This window comes from Stigmatopora nigra, chromosome 6 (genome assembly GCF_051989575.1).
Source record: "Stigmatopora nigra isolate UIUO_SnigA chromosome 6, RoL_Snig_1.1, whole genome shotgun sequence".
In the NCBI taxonomy this organism is placed as follows: Eukaryota; Metazoa; Chordata; class Actinopteri; order Syngnathiformes; family Syngnathidae; genus Stigmatopora; species Stigmatopora nigra.
This window is the reverse complement of record NC_135513.1, coordinates 4,830,279-4,849,737: the sequence shown is the minus strand read 5'-3', so window position 1 is coordinate 4,849,737 and position 19,459 is coordinate 4,830,279. Positions and strand designations below refer to the sequence as shown.

Here is a 19,459-nt window from a genome sequence, read left to right as displayed (position 1 = left end):
TCAAGCGATGCTGCAAGAAGGTGACGTTGCAAACTTTGAAGCACGATGTAGCCTTGGAATCAAGGCTGATGGGGCTCTCTGTCTCTGTGTCAGCTACTCTCTCGCTCTTTTAGTGCCACTCTCTCTCCTCAGTGTTTATGTCCCTAATCCACATTCACTTGTCTGCTTATCTCACACCAGTACCCTCTCTGAAGAGACTTGTTGTTAGATGCCCTGACCTATTTTTGCTTAAGTTAGAATGCTGCCAGAAGCGAAATCAGCCCATGGTTCATGTTGTTGTTGTTGCTAATTTTTTGATGGGGAGCTATAAGTCGAGAACAATGATTTTAGAGCTGGTAAAGACATATTTGTCAGAGCATCCTTATTCTGCATTAGGCATCTGTTAGAGCCTCGGAGCAGACATGTATGGGATTTTGAAGAAGAACTTCTGGCGAGACTGTGGGGCGTTAATAATTTAATATGACAGATATTTTGAGTCTTCTGTCAGTCAGTCAATTGTCCTGCATTTTAATGAGACTGGTATTGAATATACCAGTGATAGTGGTCATGTTGATCCTGACCATCTGTGGGGTCAATATTATAGTAATTTTGCATACGAGTGCATACTTGCATGTATTCTGTATTCCTTATTATTTAAATAGTAAAAAGTAAATTCATTTTATTTTTTATTTTATTTATTTATTTATCTTAAATCTGATAATCATTAATGCTACATTTTGTCCTAATGAAACATAATTAGTTTAAAATTAATTAATAATGAGTTGGGAGTGTTGTGTGTGTGTGTGTGTGTGTACATATTTTGTATTAACTTTATTCCCAATTCAGGGCCCCCCCCCCTCTCAACTGGTGCCTGAAGTCAGCTATGATAGGCTCCAGCATCCCCGCGACCCTTGCGAGGATAAGCGCTTGAGAAAATGAATGAATGAATAAATCCCCCCAGCAACAGGCAGCCAAGGGGTTAATGCATTCATTTCCTACAAAATAGTTAAGCCTATTTTACACTCCAGACTTTCTATAAACATTTTGGTAAAAGTCCTTTTTTTTTTCTCCATAGCACGACCTTTAGATAAATAGACATAGGGTATATATTTATATATAAACTTACGACCCTCCCAAGTGTACAATTTAGCAAGGTTGGAAGAGAGCGTGTGTAAAGATGGTGGGAAGATTGTTTGCCCTTCTAAGTTATTTTTCGGTCGAACAACACTAACTTATCGGAACACAGCAGTTTGTGTGCAAGCACGTGTCTGCATTTCATTCCGGCCAAGACCGACAGGGCCATCACTATAACGTATCACCTGCTGTCATCCACGCGGCACCTTAGGCTGTGTTTCATCAACATGGTCAGCACATTAAGGGCTCTCCTTGCACTCTCTCACTCTTTCTTTCTACTACTTTTGAGAGAGAGAGAGCTACTATATCAGAATTCCTGCCTCTAAAGTGTAGGATTGGTCTACATGATCCTGTATTTTGAATACCGTATTTTCACGACTATAAGGCGCACTTAAAAGTCTTAAATTTTCTCCAAAATGGACAGGGCGCCTTATAATCCAGTGTGCTTTATATATGGGAAAAAAATTCATTCATTGAGGGTGCGCCTTATAATGAAGTGCGCCTTATAGTCGTGAAAATACGGTAGTTTAGGTTGCTTAGTATCAGGAAACACTGAAACTTTTGGATGAATACCTGTCACCTGATGGAAGAGTGGTTTTTCCACCTGACTTGGGTCCACAAGGCTCGGGTTTGATTCCCACTCGATGGTGATTGTGAGTTTGAGGCGTTTTTTGTGACTCTGAGTGTCCTACAACTGACTGGGACTGGCTCCAGCAACCCCTTGCTACCCTTATGAGGATGAATGAACGTTTCCATAAATACCTGTCAGATATTTCATTATAAAACCATTTGATACAAATGATTATGGACTTATTTGATGAGTGAGTGGATATATTGTGAGTGATTTGCCATGTTTTGGACTTTTTAACCATCACGGTAAGCGTAAAATGCTTCTATAAGACGTGTGTAAATGTTGTTTGCTACTTTAAGGCAAGGAGACTGTTTATTAGGGATGTGAGGGCTGTTATGGGGATTTATTGTTCGCATTTCATCTCGGTGTCGCCTTGTGTTTGTGTTGGTGTCGTCTCGATACCTGCTGTATTTCCTACAAATGTGTCGCCGTCAAGTAAATGATATCAGCCATCTGCTGTGTTGTTCAGATGTGTTCTTTATAATATACTGAGATGTTGAAATCGTTGTGGCATCTGCAATGAATCAAACAACGTTTTGGGCCAAGTGAAAAAAAAAAAGGAACAAAACAAAAATATAAAAGTAACAGATGTCCTCCGCAGTCACACTTGTACGGTTGGTTTGGGAAAATGATGTAATTTCCCTCTTGCTTATTTTGGCTTGTTACAGGAATGGAAAGAAATGCTGCTCAAGTGCAAGCTCGTGAGAACGTAAAGAAAAAGTTCTTAAGAAGCAAGCTTATGTTTGCTTTCTGCTTGTATTTGCATTACATACAAATGACGTCTAAAAGACAACAGCGTGTTTATTTTTCTTGTCATTAAGTCAGGCTCAATACAGCTTTTTTAAGACTTGGCAATACAAACTGCTTCATAGTTAATGTCGAAAAATATGATTCAAGCTACCATTATTTTCTGATATTTTATTTTTTTGCATTTCACTACTTTTACACATTGCAAAAATAGATTTTCGTCTTTATAAAACAAGATTCTTTCTGCTTGGATACACTCGATCAAGGTCATGTTTTTCCCTTTTAAATGCGCATGCTTGAACAAAAATGCTACGATGATATGTACAATATTTTCTACACACTTTAAGCCTCTTACCATTTACTTTCTGTTCATAAAAAGATGACCATTTTTTTTAAACAATAGTTAGCTGGGATAGGCTCCAGCAGCCCCTGTGACCCTTGTGAGGATACGCTCTTCAGAAAATGAATGAATGCATGTAGCTTAAAAACATTTTTATTGTCTGTCTGAGTCGACAGATTTCTCCTTTTGCAGGTTGTTGTTAAAAAATGGAGGTTCAGTTTATTAATGGAAGAAGGAAGGACATATATTGTATTATCTGGATTCCGGAGGAAACCCAATGTGTACTCCCTTGTATGCACTGATTAGCTAACGTCTTTCCTTTTTCATTGCAGATATCTGGAATGAGCAGTCATTCCAAACAGACCCAGACCTGCCACCTGGATGGAAGAAGATCACGGACATGGCGGGTATCTACTACTGGCATATTCCCACAGGTGCTACCCAGTGGGAGAAGCCCGCCACCCACCCTGCACCCCCTGGACAGACAGAGATCAAGGCGCCAGCTGACCACGCCAGCTCGCCACCACGTAAACCGTCGCTGAGCTCACTCAGCCCTTCCCCCACTACAGACCAAGAGGTATTTTATATCATTTAAATAATTGTATTAAATGTTGGCCTAAGTGACATAAATAGGACAGACAATAGATAAACCTTTGAGAATTGCTTAATGCAATAAGGCAATATATAGTTTTATTAGTTTGATTATTATTCATTTGAATGTATATATTTCTGAAGGTATTTACTTTTAAAATGAATACAGTATATCAATACTAAAATAAAGGTTATTATACAATATAAAGAGTAACACATTTTCCGGACTATAAGTTCCACATTTTAAAATATTTTTTAGTGCTATAATTATTCAAAAAACTTTGATTGACATGCCTATTTGGCCTGTTGTTTTCTATTTTACTTTCTTACTATTTCTGATCAAATCAAAATGGGTCTCCCAAAAATACAACTTATCCTTCAACACACCTTATATATAATTGTTTCCCTCTTCTTTGTGCATTGTTTGCTGCTGTCTTTTTTGTTTAAACCCTGTGGAAATGAGGCTGGTAGAGCATTTATACGTATAGCAACTTACATTTAGCCCATATTATCCCAGACTATAAGGGGGCCAATGGGTTCGACCATTTATAATTTCACCAACCATTAAGTACACTGGCATAATCTAAGATCCAATGTAAGAGCTCTATTAATTATGCCTCTGTAAAGATGGGGATGATGTTGAATCTTTATTATGGGTCATTAACTTTACAGTATATTGCTGTGGTTGAGGTTTGTTGCACTGCATCATATTGAGAGCACTGCCATATATTTTAGTTGCTTTATTTAACAACAGTGTTTATTTGCTTTTGATGGATTTATTTCAGGTGTTGTGTCACAGTCTGTTGGCCGCTCTCAGTTTACCAGCCAGAGATGGATGTTGTTATTAATATTCCATGCGTGCCAAAAAAAAAAAAAAAACATGGAGATGGACATTAAGATGTGTGATCTGAATCTAGCTTTTGTATTTTTTGCTATCAAGGTCACTAGTTGGTGACTTATGGAGGATTATAAACGGCATCACATGATTTGACGCTAAATGAGTTGTCTTCAAATTCTGATTAAACGTACATTTTCTCAAAAGAGGACTGCGCCTTATAATAGTATGCGTCTTGTATAAGGATCAATATTGGTCAATCTTGCTATGACATTCCTTTTTTCACAGTTCTATTTAGTGGATGCATAATGTAAAAACTGTTACTTTTACCATGTCTACTGTGCCTTATATAGAACTTTTTTGGAAAAAGGCAATTTTTTTGAAGCTGCTCCGTTATAGTGCGCAAAATACGGTACCCTGTTTATGTGGATTTTTGTGTGTCTGTAGCCAGGTCATGCCGAAGTTTTCTTCAGGAGTTCCACTCGCTCGGGCAGCACCACATCCGACAGCTCGGTGGAGCCCCTCAACGAACACGTCATGCCCACATGTGGATTTGTCAACAGCTGTTATTTTGTAAGTGATCTATCTGCATGTGCTTATTTTATGGGCTTGGATAGACATGTGTCGTCTGAGCATCTTGCGAGAATTAGCCTTAGATGTGATCTATACTTTCCTGTATACCTGACAATAAGGGAAACCTAACAAGACAGTCGAGCAATGAGCGTGAGGCCTGGAGAACATCGTCAATTATCTGGTGGCGCTGTAGTATACAAAAGACTGTGACGATCAATCAGTCAGTGATACAGAATGATGGATAGTCATGGGGAGAAAAGTAGATAGATTGAGGTGCGGCTAGTAGATAAAACATTGACTTGGATGAGTTGACTGATGTTGGCAGATAGATGGGCCTCAATCCATCTGGTGGAAGTGTCAATCTTTACTGCTTAGCCTTTAAATGCACCACCGTTTTTTATGCTACTTTTTTAGGTATACAAATTATAGATGTGCACAGCAGAAATCGGTCCTCATCACGTCATTTTCACAGGATCGGAATCAGGTGAAAAAAATAGGAGATGTATTTATAGGCTCTGGCTTGGCAGTTCCGTTTTTTGAATGACTAGCAAACGCCAGAGTTGGTTCAGGCGTGAAGAGATGCAAGTAGGCACATGAATGTGAATAAGATTGTTGATGCCAGGCTTTGCGATCAGGTAGTGGGATGTCGACATATCAATACTCAATATTTAATACTTTTCATCTTCACATTGTTAAATATGATTGTATTACCATAGCAGTCCAATTACACCCAAGGAAGCTCTAATTCCCACATTGAATCACCAGTTTTATCTTTTTAATAAGTTTATTTTGGTGAAAAATGGTAAACATTTTTTTCCCAACTGTAGTTTTTGCTTACAACTAATGAACAAGAATATGAAGGGATTTTGGTGTCTTTAAATTACCTATAGTTCCATGGAAATGAGAAAAACAAGATTGGGTTGTCCGTGTTATATCCATAGAATTCACCCTTTTCCAACACACCACTCTATACCAACCTTTTGAAATTTAAGTTCAATTTTGTTCACTTTTTGTCTGTCTAGCCTCGATCGGCATCGCTACAGGGTATGTCAGATCAAGAGGGTACCCCCCAGACTCAAGAAGAAAAAGACAAGGTAGGAAACACATTCATTTCTCATTTGGCTTTGCTTTTTAGACCTTTTCCCGCAAATGAAATTCAAGTTCTTGATGATTGTTATGTATTTTACTAATTCGAAATGAAAAGGTGAACGTTCAATAGGAGCAATGAGCTTTTTGGAGTTTCGTAGATTTTTTTTCACCCCCTTTTCGTTGCTCCTCATTGTAACAAACACCAGCGTGCAGTGAGCAAGTTAGTTAACAGCCTTGTTCTATCTCTCTTCCCTTGACTCCCCCCCCCCCCCCCCTCTCAACCTTGACTGTATGCTCACTTGTGTTTTGAACGCCATTTGTAGAAACACATGTGGGGTGATTTTGGCGGAAAGATTGATAGTGAGGTGTGGAAGGCAAGTATCATGCATTCGATGAGCCTTATCGCCACCTCCAACTGAATGTGCCAATTCATTATCATTAGATTGCTCCCTATTAACCACTTTGACAAAAGCATGTGCGGGCTGATGCTCTTTACGTCAACCAGCCGTGCACACAGCCTTGTGTCAGATGCTTGATAAGCAGGAACATCTCATGGCTGCAGCAACACGCTGTCTTTTCTTGTCTGGTTACTAAAATTGTCCTGCCGCATAGACATTAAAGCGTTTTTTTTTTTTTTTTTTTTGCATATACATACATGTGAACACTCTTTGCTTGATGACGTAACGTAGCATGTTCTGTTGCACATAACGCGCCATTGCTATTGCTTCATCCGGCCAGATCACTCTGCTACGCACTTTGAATGCATGCTGGTATTTAGTGTTTAATGGTTTGTAAAAAGTTGGTGTCCAGCCCCTTTCCCACATGTTTATACAGGACAGTGTGTTCAAAGTTGTTTTTCCCCGACTACTCACGTTTGGCAAAGGTCATTCCTCAGAAATTTTGCCAATTAACAAACTCTAAAACATTCCAGTTTTAGTCAAAAGCAGCAAAAGTCGGGTAATCATGTTTTTACTTGCATAACATGTCTGGCTGTCAGCAGTGTAAAGTTAATTGGAAAAAAGTAAATATGCACAAGTAGTTGACAGATGACACAGTGAAAAAAACAGTGTATCGTCAAACACGGACAATAAAAAAATGACACTTCTCGAAAAACCAAAAAATGCAACCGTCTGTTATTCCATGGAATGCAATTTCACAACTCTGCAATTCTGTGAAGCGTCCAAATATGATTCAATGAGCAAGCACATGTTTATAACTAAAAAAAAAAAACAATGACGGGCATTGACAAAATAAAACCCTAAAGTCATCAAACTAACTAGAAAATGGATGTCATAACCTTCAAGACAGTTTACAATATATTCAATAGATTCAGTATATCAGTCTTTCCACTTACATATACCAACCAATCAGAAAATAGTACAATAAAAACCAATCTAATATAATCTCCTTATTAAGTGTAAATTGATCTCGCGAGGCTCAATGGACCTCTGGTGTGTAGTTGCTCAGACACAGCACTTTCCTCTAATTAAAGATAATGATGAAACCTACCGATCCCACTACACAATATCTGCATGTGTGAAGGGGGCTTTCTGTTCTTGATAGTGTGTTGCAGTTGTTTATTCATCCCACTGACTGTGTTCCTTACATACATCAGGACTTGCAGGCGGCCACTGTAAACCCTGACCCCAGTTTAAAGGAGTTTGAAGGCGCAACACTCCGCTACGCATCACTTAAATTAAGGTAAAATACCAAGTCATCATTTCAAATCCACTTTAGGTTTCAATTCTATCTTTGTTCTTGTGATTCCAAGCCTAATTCTCCACCTGTTTCTGCTTAGTCTCCTATCTAGTATTTAATCACTGTTAAATAACTTCCGACAAAGCAGGAAATTTACTCCTCCAATCAGGAAATGGTGGTCTGTTAGTATAATGACTGCGCTGGTGGATTTGTGCTCAGTGCAGCTAATAATCTCCACAGCAATATCTCACTGCTAATCCCAGCACTGCATCACTATAACTATCACAACATCTCTATATATTCTATATCTACTATTTGACATATATTACAGGAACCGACCAGTAGTGGAAGAAGACGAGTCCACCAGTGGCAACAATGATCCACAATCAAAGGTAAGCATAAGCTTTTCCTAATCTTTTCAATATCATTGACATTGACAGACAACCTTTTGGCTCCAGAGCCAATTGTGGCTTTATTCATCCTTCTATTTTTAATGTAAATGAATTACTAGGAAGATGTCCAATCCATTTGAACTGAGAAGGGCTTGAAGCCAACATTTGATCAATGTTTTAATTGCTGGTTGCTTGACAAAGTGAATCAAATAGAGTTTTAGCAGTATACTGATACAATTTCACAATACTAATATTCACTTATCAAATTGTAGGTTGTATATTCAGCCAGCGTAAAAGTATTAATTCCAATGGCCTAATAAATAATTCCCTTATCTTTTGACTCTTTTTATCAATACATACATTTGCATACATATTTAATAGAAAATCGTTATACTTCGTCTTCTATTTAAAGGCTCTATGGGGTAACATTTAAGATTGTGGAACAAATGAAGCTACTTCAATGAAAAATATTCTTCTACTTACATAAATAAATTACAAAACCACTTCTAACATGACTTAATTCAATAGATAATGGTACCACTGTACTATGAAGAACTCTTTCATAAGAAGGCCAGGCTTTCCAGGTGTTGTCTGTCCCTTTAAGTGCTACTACAGTATGCCAAATTTAAAGAAAGACAAGCAGGGCCACCTGCTGGATTTGCTGTTGCACTACTTCTCTGCTCTAAATGCAGAGTCACTGTGAAATAGCTGTTAGATGTCATTACATCTGTAAATGTAAACTTTTCATGCATTTTTTTATAGTACCTTGTTAGTCTATGCATGTCATCTTTTTATTATTTGGCATGTGTAATTTAAAGATTATGCCAGTCCTTGTATTTTTTACTTGCCATATAGAGATGATAGTGAGCCAGACACTCAACAGGCACACTCACCCAAACATCCCCGCATCAAAAATGTAGAAAGGACTATGCGTTCCATAAATAAAACACTTTGCTCTACTTTAGCAAATGGGGTCAACCAGTGCATACTACATAAAGGCTTCCCATAGCTGTTTGTTGCATCTAAATTTTCCACTCCTCATCTATCACTTCTCTGCAGATTTGTTTTTTTTTTTTCTTCTTGTTGCATTTATCCACTTTGTGCAGCCAGACGACTTTAAATGTTGCCTATTAATTGATTTGAAAAGTCAATGCAAGGAATACAAAATATATTGAATATTTGGTGGTTTCCTGTCTGTATCAATAAGAATTAATTACATATTTCAGTGTATTTGCGGCAAGGTTTGAGTTCGGATTGTCATCATTAAAACATATGATAGATTGGCGTTATCACATAAAATTAGCGAGATTTTATTTTTCCCTCAATTAATTTCAATCGCAAAATAAACCAACCCCATCGGCTCGATTCATTTAATTATTTTAGCTGCTTAGTCATTTGCATTTACTACCAAATTTGTCTCGACTCATTAAATTAATGACTTATGGCATCGCTAGCATTGTGAAAATAATAGTTTTTGTATAATTGAAAATGCAATATTTTCAGGGTAATCATGATATGTGAGCACTAATTACCTCAGTCGTTGCCATTGATCCAAATTCATTTGTACTAGGACGGCTGGGAGTGATTGTTAACTTAGTTCTGTGACGCCTACTCATTTTTATTGAAGTGACAGCTAGAATGGGGTTATAATTTAAGTGATTTTTTTGCTTCCCATAGTGTTTTGCAGTCCGCTCTCTGGGATGGGTTGAAATGGCGGAAGAGGATCTGGCACCAGGAAAGAGCAGCGTGGCTGTAAACAACTGCATCCGGCAGCTGTCCTATTGCAAAAATGACATCCGAGACACAGTCGGCATTTGGGGGGAGGTGAGAGAAATCAGGGTTCATTTCTGGCACTATTATTTCGGAAAGAGAATCTTCAATGGCCCACAACCATTGTGAGGATAAGTAGTACTCGTGTTCATATATTTCGAGGATTTTTTCCAAGAACTCGCAAACTTAAGTATTAAGTATTTAATTATTAGTCAAATATTGACTTGAATTGGACTTTTTCCGATCTTGGTGGCAAAGAAGCTGATCAATTTCATTCTGTTTAGTTTTGTACCTTTCAGTATTAAAGCTGCTGCAGCACCAACATGTGCACTGAAAATATAGCATTCCTCTTAATAATGTATATAATGAATATGCCATGTATCCTTTGCATAAAACATTTAACATTAGAGTAATACCCTCGAGCTGAGGCCTTATTAATCCCACCAGTTTGTGTGTGTTCCTATTTCTTTATGTATGTGTGTCTTAATGTGTGCAGGGGAAGGACATGTACCTGTTGCTGGAAAATAACATGTTAAATCTGGTCGACCCGATGGACCGCAGTGTTCTTCACTCTCAGCCTATCGCCAGTATCCGCGTTTGGGGTGTTGGCCGCGACAATGGCAGGTAGGTTACCGTAGCAACTAAGGACAAACTTAATACGTGTAATAGACGTATGCACTCTCCTATTGAATTTGATTGGATCATTGCATCGGTCTTCTTTGTCAGATTTTTCTGTTTCATTATTAGACCATTAGTGTGTTTAGATGGCACGGCACCCCCACCAGCACACAATACACACTTTAAACATAGATGGCAATTGATTGATAATTGAACTGCCTGACAATACGGTGGTGCAAATAAGTAACCAGTAGAGGGTACTGTCTTACAGAAAGAGCCTTGTTATTGAAATTTAAGATGAATTGTGCAGGATATTTACTGCAATTAGCAAATTCCAACATAATGTACTAAAAAAAGGCCTCAATGTAGTAAAGTTAGGGGGAAAATATCTTATCAAATCCTAATGTTCATTAAAAATAACCCATTTGAAGTTGATTGATTTACTTCCACTTGCTTAAATTCCACAACAGAAATATACACTAACTGTATATATTTTAATTGGACTTTCCAGCCAATTATTGCCATAAGTAGTTGAATACCTCAATGGCTAAAAAGGAAAAATTCTACACATTTAAACATCTAATTTAAGAGATTCTTCTGCCAAAAGCCAAAAAAAAGATTAAGCACACTTAAAATAAAAGTCATAGCACTCTTGTACAAGCTTAGAAATTCTTCACTTGGTTTTGAAATGTTATACTATAACATTGAGAATCCGTTTTTCAAGAACATCATGAAAGACTAATAAATTCCACCACAAACCAATCATACCCTTACCTACAAAATACTACAAAAATTTTCATGTCAAGCATGTCAAAGCCTATCAAATTCCCTCCTTTTCATTTAATAGTTTCATGTCATTAAAAACCTGCAGCTCTCGCAACAGGAAAAACAATTAATTGCAGTAACATGGCCTCTAATAGCTTAAAACAGTATGAATGTTGGCAACCTGCCAATTTTCCACTATTTAAAAAATAATTACAGTAAATTATGTTTTGCACTCACAGGGGTCGGAAAGGGGCCTTATGAGTTTTGACATCGTCATGGCAACATTGCCACGACACTGACTGTATTTAATTGCAATAACTTGCATCCATATGAGACTTTTTGACCTTATTTATGTTCCTTAAGCACTTCACCTTTATTTAAGTGGTTTTTGTGGTAGATTTTCAGTCACCTGCAGAAAAGGCTCCTCACAGAAGGAAGTTAAGGGAGGTGGTTAGCTGAAGAATGGGACATGGGGGGGTAGAGGGGCTATTTGGGGGGCAGGTTTGCTTCCTTCGCACTTGCTCTGCGGCACGCAGATTGGGGAGGATGCGCTTACTATATGCAGAGTGTCTCCAAATATTCTTACCAATACAGATGAACAAAAGCACTGTGAGTATTTTTATTTGTATTGTTGTTTGGAAAAGGATGGAGTTTGTGCGTATGTAAGATTTATTAGATTAGATTATACTTTATTCATCCCGTATTGGGGATTACCCGTGTTCATTTGATGATTTGACTTGAGTGAAATGGAAAAGGGAGTGGATTTGTTTTGTAAATATCAGAGAGTCTCGTTAATAATAAAGTACATGTGGGGTTTATAACATGGAATATGCAGACAGCTGTGTGTGTCAGATGCCACTCCCCACAACAAGTCATTATTGCAATTGAAATCTCCCACATCAATTTGCATGAGATGATGAGATTGGATTTGAAATGAAATATAACACTATTCAACAGTTCTATTTTTTTCTTCTTTGTTTACATTCAAAGAGCTGCCGCGGTAGAGCACCCCTCCCCACCTGATGGACACAATTACACAACTATCTTAAAATATTTATACATTTTTGACTAGTTTGTCACTAATAGCAAGCATGCTTCATTTACATAATGAAAGTCCAACACCTTTTCACACCAGGAACCTGTTTTGAATGGTTAGAGTATTTCTAATAGTGAACCAATTATGATTAAAGCAGTTTAAACAATTTGGCAAAACTTTGAACCGCATTCACAAATGCCTCAGCCAATCAAACATTGACTTTGACTATCTCAAGTTCATTATGTCCATTTGTTTGCCTGTTTTTGTCAGGTTAATTTTTGAATATTATAAGAGTCAACACTTACTTTCCCCAAATTAAATCCTAATATATTTTGCCCTGGAAATCTTCGGCCTTTTTGACAGTCAGTACAGCATTTTACATTAACATTTTCAAAACTGTCGTTTTCTAACCTTATCCACTTTCCCTCCCGGCTTTCGTGGATGCAGAGAGAGGTAAACACATTCCTCCTCTTCTTTTGTGATCCCCACGTTGTAACTTTCTCTTTCATTTCCTCTGTGTTTCTCATTTCATTGTTCTTCAAAGTGACTATGTATGAAGTGAAATACTGTAGACATCAAGGAAATGCGCCGGACCCCCTCGGTCTTTTTCTATATATCATACACGCATATTTTAGAGGCACAGTGGAATGAAAAGATCATCCCAAGAGGAGCTAGACCCTTTAAGCTTATAACAGACTTACATTTCCTCTTTTCGTTCGTACGTGAAGAATGAAAAAGCTCAAAAGCAGCCAAAAAGGTTCTATAAAGTACCCCACCATTCTTCCGTCTGTCCCTGCATACTATGGCCAACAAAAGTTGCATCGTAATAATTTAAAGTTTGCCTTTGACAGTCACAACGACTAATCCCAAAACCAATATTGATGATTTTCATAAAATCAAAATGTTTTGTCTTTTGAGAAGTGAAATAATGGCTATTTTTTTCTCACAAAAGAGGTCCTACTCAGTATTCTTCCATTTTCAACAGGGATTTTGCATACGTGGCCCGGGATAAAAATACAAGGATTCTAAAATGTCACGTGTTTCGCTGTGACACGCCGGCCAAAGCCATCGCCACCAGCCTCCATGAGATTTGCTCCCGGGTGAGTTCAATTCAAAAAACTTACACTATACCCTGACATCTTTTGCAGACAGTGGCCTGTTTTTCCAATTATTTATATTATGATCTTTATTAAGAAGTGCACCTGAGCAGGATATTTTTTTAAATAGACAGATGGAAAGTAAAAACTAGGGTTAAGAGTGATACAGGAACATGATTGAAAACCGTATATTCTACCTCGCTAGCATTAGTCTTACTAGATAGTCAATTTTTATCTGACTATTTTCTATGCTATTATTAATTATGACACCAATAAGTATAGGAAAATAACCGTGTGCATTTTTATGAATACTAGTCAAGAATTCAAGTAGAAAATAAGATAAAACAGTCTTCCACGATTGAATTCTTGATCATTTGGTGTAATACGCGTCTTCCTCCCTCAAATTCAGATTATGACAGAGCGAAAGAATGCCAAAGCAATGGCAGGAGGCTCTCTCCACGACAGGATTCAGGCAGGACTAGATCTCCCGTTACAAGGTTAGTCCATCAATCAACAGCCGACCATATATTTGTAAATTCCATTCTAACCATATATTTGTAAATTCCATTCTAATTAAGACAACTGATTTGAATATATTTCCATTCTCCTTTTATTTAGAATTTCCCACACCAAAGAGCGAGTTGGTTCAGAATTTTCAAGTCCTCTACCTCGGAATGATGCCGGTTGCCAGACCTATAGGTACGCATTTACTGAAAAATAAACAGTAAAAACTTATGATACATGTACATTCTCACTTGAAATACATAATATATAGGTTATATAAAATAGGTAAAATCAGGAGGTCCTACAAAAATAGTTTTTTTTCACTCATTCATTGCCATTCATTGCAATAGACATTCAAAAATAAATTCAACTGGGAAGGATAATTTGATTCCAGTCTAAATATATTGGGCATCAATGGCAGCCAATGAGTTAGTAATAAGCTTTAGAGACATTTTCTTATTTCTTTCACTCCCATTGAGACATTGTGAGCTGTAAGGGTTGGCAGTGATATTCAAAAATTGTGTGTCTATTGCCGTTAATGCCAGCCAATGAATTAAACTGAAAGCCTAAAAGCCAAGATTGAATGTTGGTTGGGGAATGCCATATCAAAATGTGACTGTTTTCTTTACCCTTTGCAGGCATGGAAATACTAAATGGAGCCATAGGAAGTTTAGTCAGTTCTTCAAACAAAGAGGACTGGACTCCGGTAGCCCTCAACGTGGCTGATGCCACAGTCACAATCAGCAAAGACAAGGTCAGCCACTCCTCTGAACTGGAAATGTCAGAAAATATGCTCCATAGCAAACGGCAACATTTCTTTTATCTTGCCAATTGCTTACTGTAGTACAACAACTTGCATGTTTCCAACCAGGAGGAAGAGGAGGTGCTGGTGGAGTGCCGTGTACGTTTCCTGTCATTCATGGGTGTGGGACATGACGTCCGTACTTTTGCCTTCATCATGGACGCCGGCGGTCATCGCTACGACTGTCACGTGTTCTGGTGCGAGCCCAACGCCGGAAGTGTGTCGGAGGCCGTTCAAGCGGCGTGTATGGTGAGTTGGAAAAAAAATGTTAAAAGGATTGATGGACTGGAGCAAATCTTGTGCCAGATGAGGACCATCAGATCATTTAGTTGTTTGGTCATTGCTGGAATTAAAGTGGAAATTTAAAGTGGCCCTAAAAGCCAAAAATATCAGCCCAATGTGGCACTTTACATTAACTTGCACTTTAGACATGGCAATGTCTGTTTAATTAAACGGACGTGCAATATGCATCGTTTTGTGCCAATTTGCCAGAAAGCCAGTGTGTGCTGGGGCTTTAATGAGGAAGCTAAAAAAGATGTCTGCCTTATAGAACTCTACTACATTAAATTTGCATTCAGGCTGTAATGCGGGCACTTAAGTCTGGAGTGATGAATTACTTTAGAGCACAGATGCAAGTAGTTGACTTTTTGAGAAAGGGTAAAAGACTATAGCTTTGTCGATTGGTCATTTCAAGGGCTCAAAACTCTTTTGCTGCTATAGTATTTCCTAATTCTCTTCTGGACATGTCCAAGCTATCCACATCTGGTCTCTATAACCTTGTGTCCAAAAAAGGTTTAAATTTAACTGTCATTCTTATTGTCTTATTTCTAATCTTATCCAATCTGGTCAATACTGAAGAGAAATTTAGCATCTTTCATCACCCCTGCCCTTCTCTACTTCTCAGCTACGGTACCAGAAATGCTTAGTGGCACGTCCCCTATCCCAGAAGGCCTCCGGTTCGTCCCCCCCGGGTGACTCCGTGTCCCGTCGAGTGTCGACCAGCGTCAAGCGCGGCGTCCTCTCCCTCATCGACACCCTCAAACAGAAGCGGCCTGTCACAGAGTTGCCGCAGTGACCGGGCGGGAAAAGCCCCCAATGCTACCAACTTCCCCGGTTGCCATGGTAACTACCCGCCATAGACTTCTCTCATCGTGAAAAGACAGCCAAGACCTTCCAGTTTGGTCATTTTTCTTCTGCCAAAAGCAAGCCCAACACTCAATCAAGCTCACAAATATCGGGGTGAACGTGCTTTTAACACCAGACGGCTAATTATAAACTGTACATAGAGGCATCTACCATAGACAGCACACCATTGATTAGTCGTTGTTATTGCATGTGCTGCAGCATGACCTCGTGCTCTTGGACGAAATTAGACGTCAATTACACGGTCGCCAAACTTCAGCGCTGAAGTGTCGCCGTCCAATTGGATCTGGACAATTTGGAGGACCAGTTAAGATGAATGAAGTAGCGTCAAATCCCCCCACCGCCCCCCCAAAAATGACTATTTTGGACCTCTAATCAATTTAGACTAGGTTAGTCATTTAAAATGTGTTAAGGGGGAAAATCCTCATCCAATATGGCGGACACAATGACGTATTCTAACACTTTGCCAACCTGATGAAGGCAGTGTCTCTGTATATACTATACAACCCCCCCCCCCCCCCCACCACCACCACCACCACCCCTCCTCAAGCAAAAAATACAAAATACTTTAAAACGAAGTTTGACGACCATAACTTCAATGAAGAAGGACCTTAGTAAATAAAAAACATGACTTGCTCTCATGACCCTGCATGCAATCTCCCTAAATAATACTCAAGAGGCAATATCAGCTGCTTTTACACCGTGAAAGCGCAGGAAAAGACCGACGCATGGACCGAACGGTCAGAATAAAAACGAGCGGTGACTCTTCACCTGAAGCATCCCCTTAACCTTCTGCCTCACTCGCCATTTTTTTCACCTGCTGGGATGATGGCGGATGAAAGCCATAATGGAGGAGGACACATGAGACTAGGTGGGGGTGATGTTTGGATTTCCCCTAAGCAAGAAGGAAGACTGCTGCTTTGACATCCCGCAATTGTGGGCATGCTGCTGCTGCTGCTGGAGGAAATGCTACTCAGTGCATTTAGACTTGTTGCTATCATTTTATATCATTTTTTTAAACTATATTTGTCCCATTGTGAGAAGGAAAAAAAGCAAGTTGGGTTTTTTTGGGCAAAGGCAGGGGTCGGGAAATATTTTGGGCCGAGAGAATCGTAAACAATTCATATTATTAAATCTAATTCCTCAAGAGAAGAGTAGAAATACAAGTAAATACGTGCATTTTTTATTGTTGTAATTTTAACACTTCAAGTGCAATAAGTCTCTGAATTCTTTTAATGATTAGGCTGTTAGTAATCAGTGAGTATTAATGAGAGAAATGAAAAAAAAGCCATATACATCCATGAAAAGAGACATATCTGCCTCACAAGCCATATGTTCCCGACCCTTGGGCTAAAGCCATTGTTCTCCACATGAACAGGGGGATTTTTCTATGCATTTTGGCCTCATGTCCATATGCAAATTACATTTTCAAGTCATAATGGGTGACTTTTTGTATGGATGCCATTCAAGTTAAAGGATTCATATGTAATATCAAATTATATGCTACAACTCTTACAAACAGTCTTTAAAATGGAATGGACATCTATCAATGGCAACAAATGTATTAAAATCTCCCCTTAAAATATGTGGCGTACATTTCAACCAAGGGCAATTTTGTATAAATAATAATATGAGGTCATTCTCATAGGCATAAGAACCTCTTAGCATCTTTTAAGGGTGATGTGTTCAATACAGAACTAACAAAATATGTTGGATTAGCCATTTTTTTGTTCTAGTAGGTAAGTTTGTGGAGAAAATTTGGAAAAATATAATGGTATATCATTGATGACTCTAAATTGACCACATGTTAACACAAATATCGCCACTTTTACAGTATTATTTCTAGTGCCACCTGTTCATGCAGCATCCACTTGACAGCCAGTAAATGTTTATTTTATTTTATTGAGATTTGCCAAAGATTTTTTTAAGTTCACGTGTACATGTGGAAGATGCCTGAAGCCAATAATAAGTTGCTTTTGTTTTTTATGATTTTTTTCCACCATTGTCACAACAATTTTTACTCTCAACTTTGGTTGAACTCATCTTTTTATCTGACTTTAATAGCTGTAATGATCTAAACTAACATTTGGAAAAAAAACACTAAAGCAGCGCACGATATGAACAAAAAAAGCACATTTTCAACCCTTTTTCGCTTCTTTTTGTCAGAATAATTTTGAAATGTGAACGGGTTGACAAGTGTATGTACATAGTCTTCATGTAAGGTAATATTTGCCATTCATTATATTGTCATAAGCTATCACTTTCCTTTTGAATGTCTTTCCTTTTTATTTTATTAAACTGCCTTTTTCCTCCTTTTTTTAGACCTCACTAAATGGCCAAAGTGTAACATAACTTGTAGATAAGAAAACTTGAAAAAGCAAATAATTCCTTTTCTTTTTTTGTCCACAGTTGTCAATTAAGTTGACACCTGATCGGTAATTATCTATGCATTTTTTTTCATAGCAAGAGTCGTTATAAAGCCTTGCATGCCCGAGGACGATAGAACGAAAGGAAAGACTGTATGTACTGAACAGAAATATTTTTATTTTATTTATTCTATTTTATAAAAGTATATACTGATTTTATTCATGGAGACTGCTGAAGTCTCACTTTGTGTCATTGTTTCAGTGCTCGCAACACTCCAACAGGCTCTGCTTTGCAAAAAAATAAAATGAGAGAATATTGCAACTATAAAACAAGAGCTGGGAGCTCTCTGCCGGAGCTCCAAAGGGGCGCTGCAGAGGACTCTCAGCCATTGTCTGAGTAACAACTACAATAACAACACACACTCCATTTCTCGCCAATGGATGTGTAGGCTCCTGTTTGCTGCTCACTGATTTGTACACGTTATCAATGTAACCAATTCTGTGAGAATAAACGGCATCTTAAAATGGAATGCTTCTGTCTTTTATCTGAATCAAACATGAACCCCCCCCCCCCCCCCCCACCACCCTCTTAATTGAAAATGTAACTTTTACTTTAAACCTCTTCAAATACCTTTTCCTAATTAAAGTATAAATAAATATATCTTATAGTCTATGATATATCAAAAATTATACGTATGTTTGTTTTGTAATTTAACTTAAACTAATTTCTCTTTATATTTCCACCTTAATCTAATCCTTTGACTATTTTCATAGTCCATGTTTTTCTTTCTTTAGACTTTTGTTGACTATTTCTAACAATTGATGTCACAACAATGAGAAAACATTTCAAACTGGTGAATTTGCAGGGTTAAAAGCGGCAAGAAAAAAACTCGTACTATACAGTTTGAAATTGACACCATATTTAAATCCCAAATTTACCATGGCAACATTAATTACTACCTGGTGGGAGAGGTCGAAAGGTGATTGCTTCCTTGTCTTCCATTAACTGTTGAATTGAGTTGACTTTTTGCCTCCTGGCTTCAGCCATGTAAGTAACAAACATGCAATTGTGCAATGTAACTTTGAGATGTAAAGCACTTCTGTGGACCTTTTTCCACTTAGTAATCCTAAACTCTTGAGCCGATGGAGCGGTTACAAGTATTTTGTGTGTCAAGTGAGTGCATAATCCACCTCTAGTTGTTTGTGAGTGTGCAATTTAGGATGCAGGCTGATGAAGATAATTAGGCTCTTGCAGTTGCAATCAAACACCTGCATGGAAATGGGGACATGAATAAGTAATGGTTAACAGGCCACATCTTTGTGGCCTATTTCAGTCATGTCTGACACAC

General features: G+C 38.1%; 1 protein-coding gene across 6 annotated transcripts in view; it reads left to right on the top strand.

Moving 5' to 3' along the window:
- apbb2b (amyloid beta (A4) precursor protein-binding, family B, member 2b) overlaps nucleotides 1–18,640 on the top strand; it is a 36,436-nt gene extending 17,796 nt beyond the window's left edge. For 2 of the 6 annotated variants that reach the window (XM_077718906.1, XM_077718909.1), the window contains 14 exons: nucleotides 3,164–3,408; nucleotides 4,705–4,830; nucleotides 5,853–5,924; nucleotides 6,243–6,293; nucleotides 7,535–7,620; nucleotides 7,949–8,009; nucleotides 9,687–9,833; nucleotides 10,276–10,403; nucleotides 13,184–13,298; nucleotides 13,705–13,792; nucleotides 13,914–13,994; nucleotides 14,438–14,553; nucleotides 14,671–14,850; nucleotides 15,506–18,640. In XM_077718906.1, coding sequence (XP_077575032.1) covers nucleotides 3,164–3,408; nucleotides 4,705–4,830; nucleotides 5,853–5,924; nucleotides 6,243–6,293; nucleotides 7,535–7,620; nucleotides 7,949–8,009; nucleotides 9,687–9,833; nucleotides 10,276–10,403; nucleotides 13,184–13,298; nucleotides 13,705–13,792; nucleotides 13,914–13,994; nucleotides 14,438–14,553; nucleotides 14,671–14,850; nucleotides 15,506–15,676 — 1,667 coding nt within the window. In that variant the 3' untranslated portion in view covers nucleotides 15,677–18,640. Of the gene's footprint in view, nucleotides 1–3,163; nucleotides 3,409–4,704; nucleotides 4,831–5,852; nucleotides 5,925–6,242; nucleotides 6,294–7,534; nucleotides 7,621–7,948; nucleotides 8,010–9,686; nucleotides 9,834–10,275; nucleotides 10,404–11,660; nucleotides 11,772–12,586; nucleotides 12,652–13,183; nucleotides 13,299–13,704; nucleotides 13,793–13,913; nucleotides 13,995–14,437; nucleotides 14,554–14,670; nucleotides 14,851–15,505 lie in introns of those variants that run through there. The other 4 variants (XM_077718907.1, XM_077718908.1, XM_077718910.1 and 1 more) reach the window with 4 other exon arrangements.
- Nucleotides 18,641–19,459: the final 819 nt, after the last annotated feature.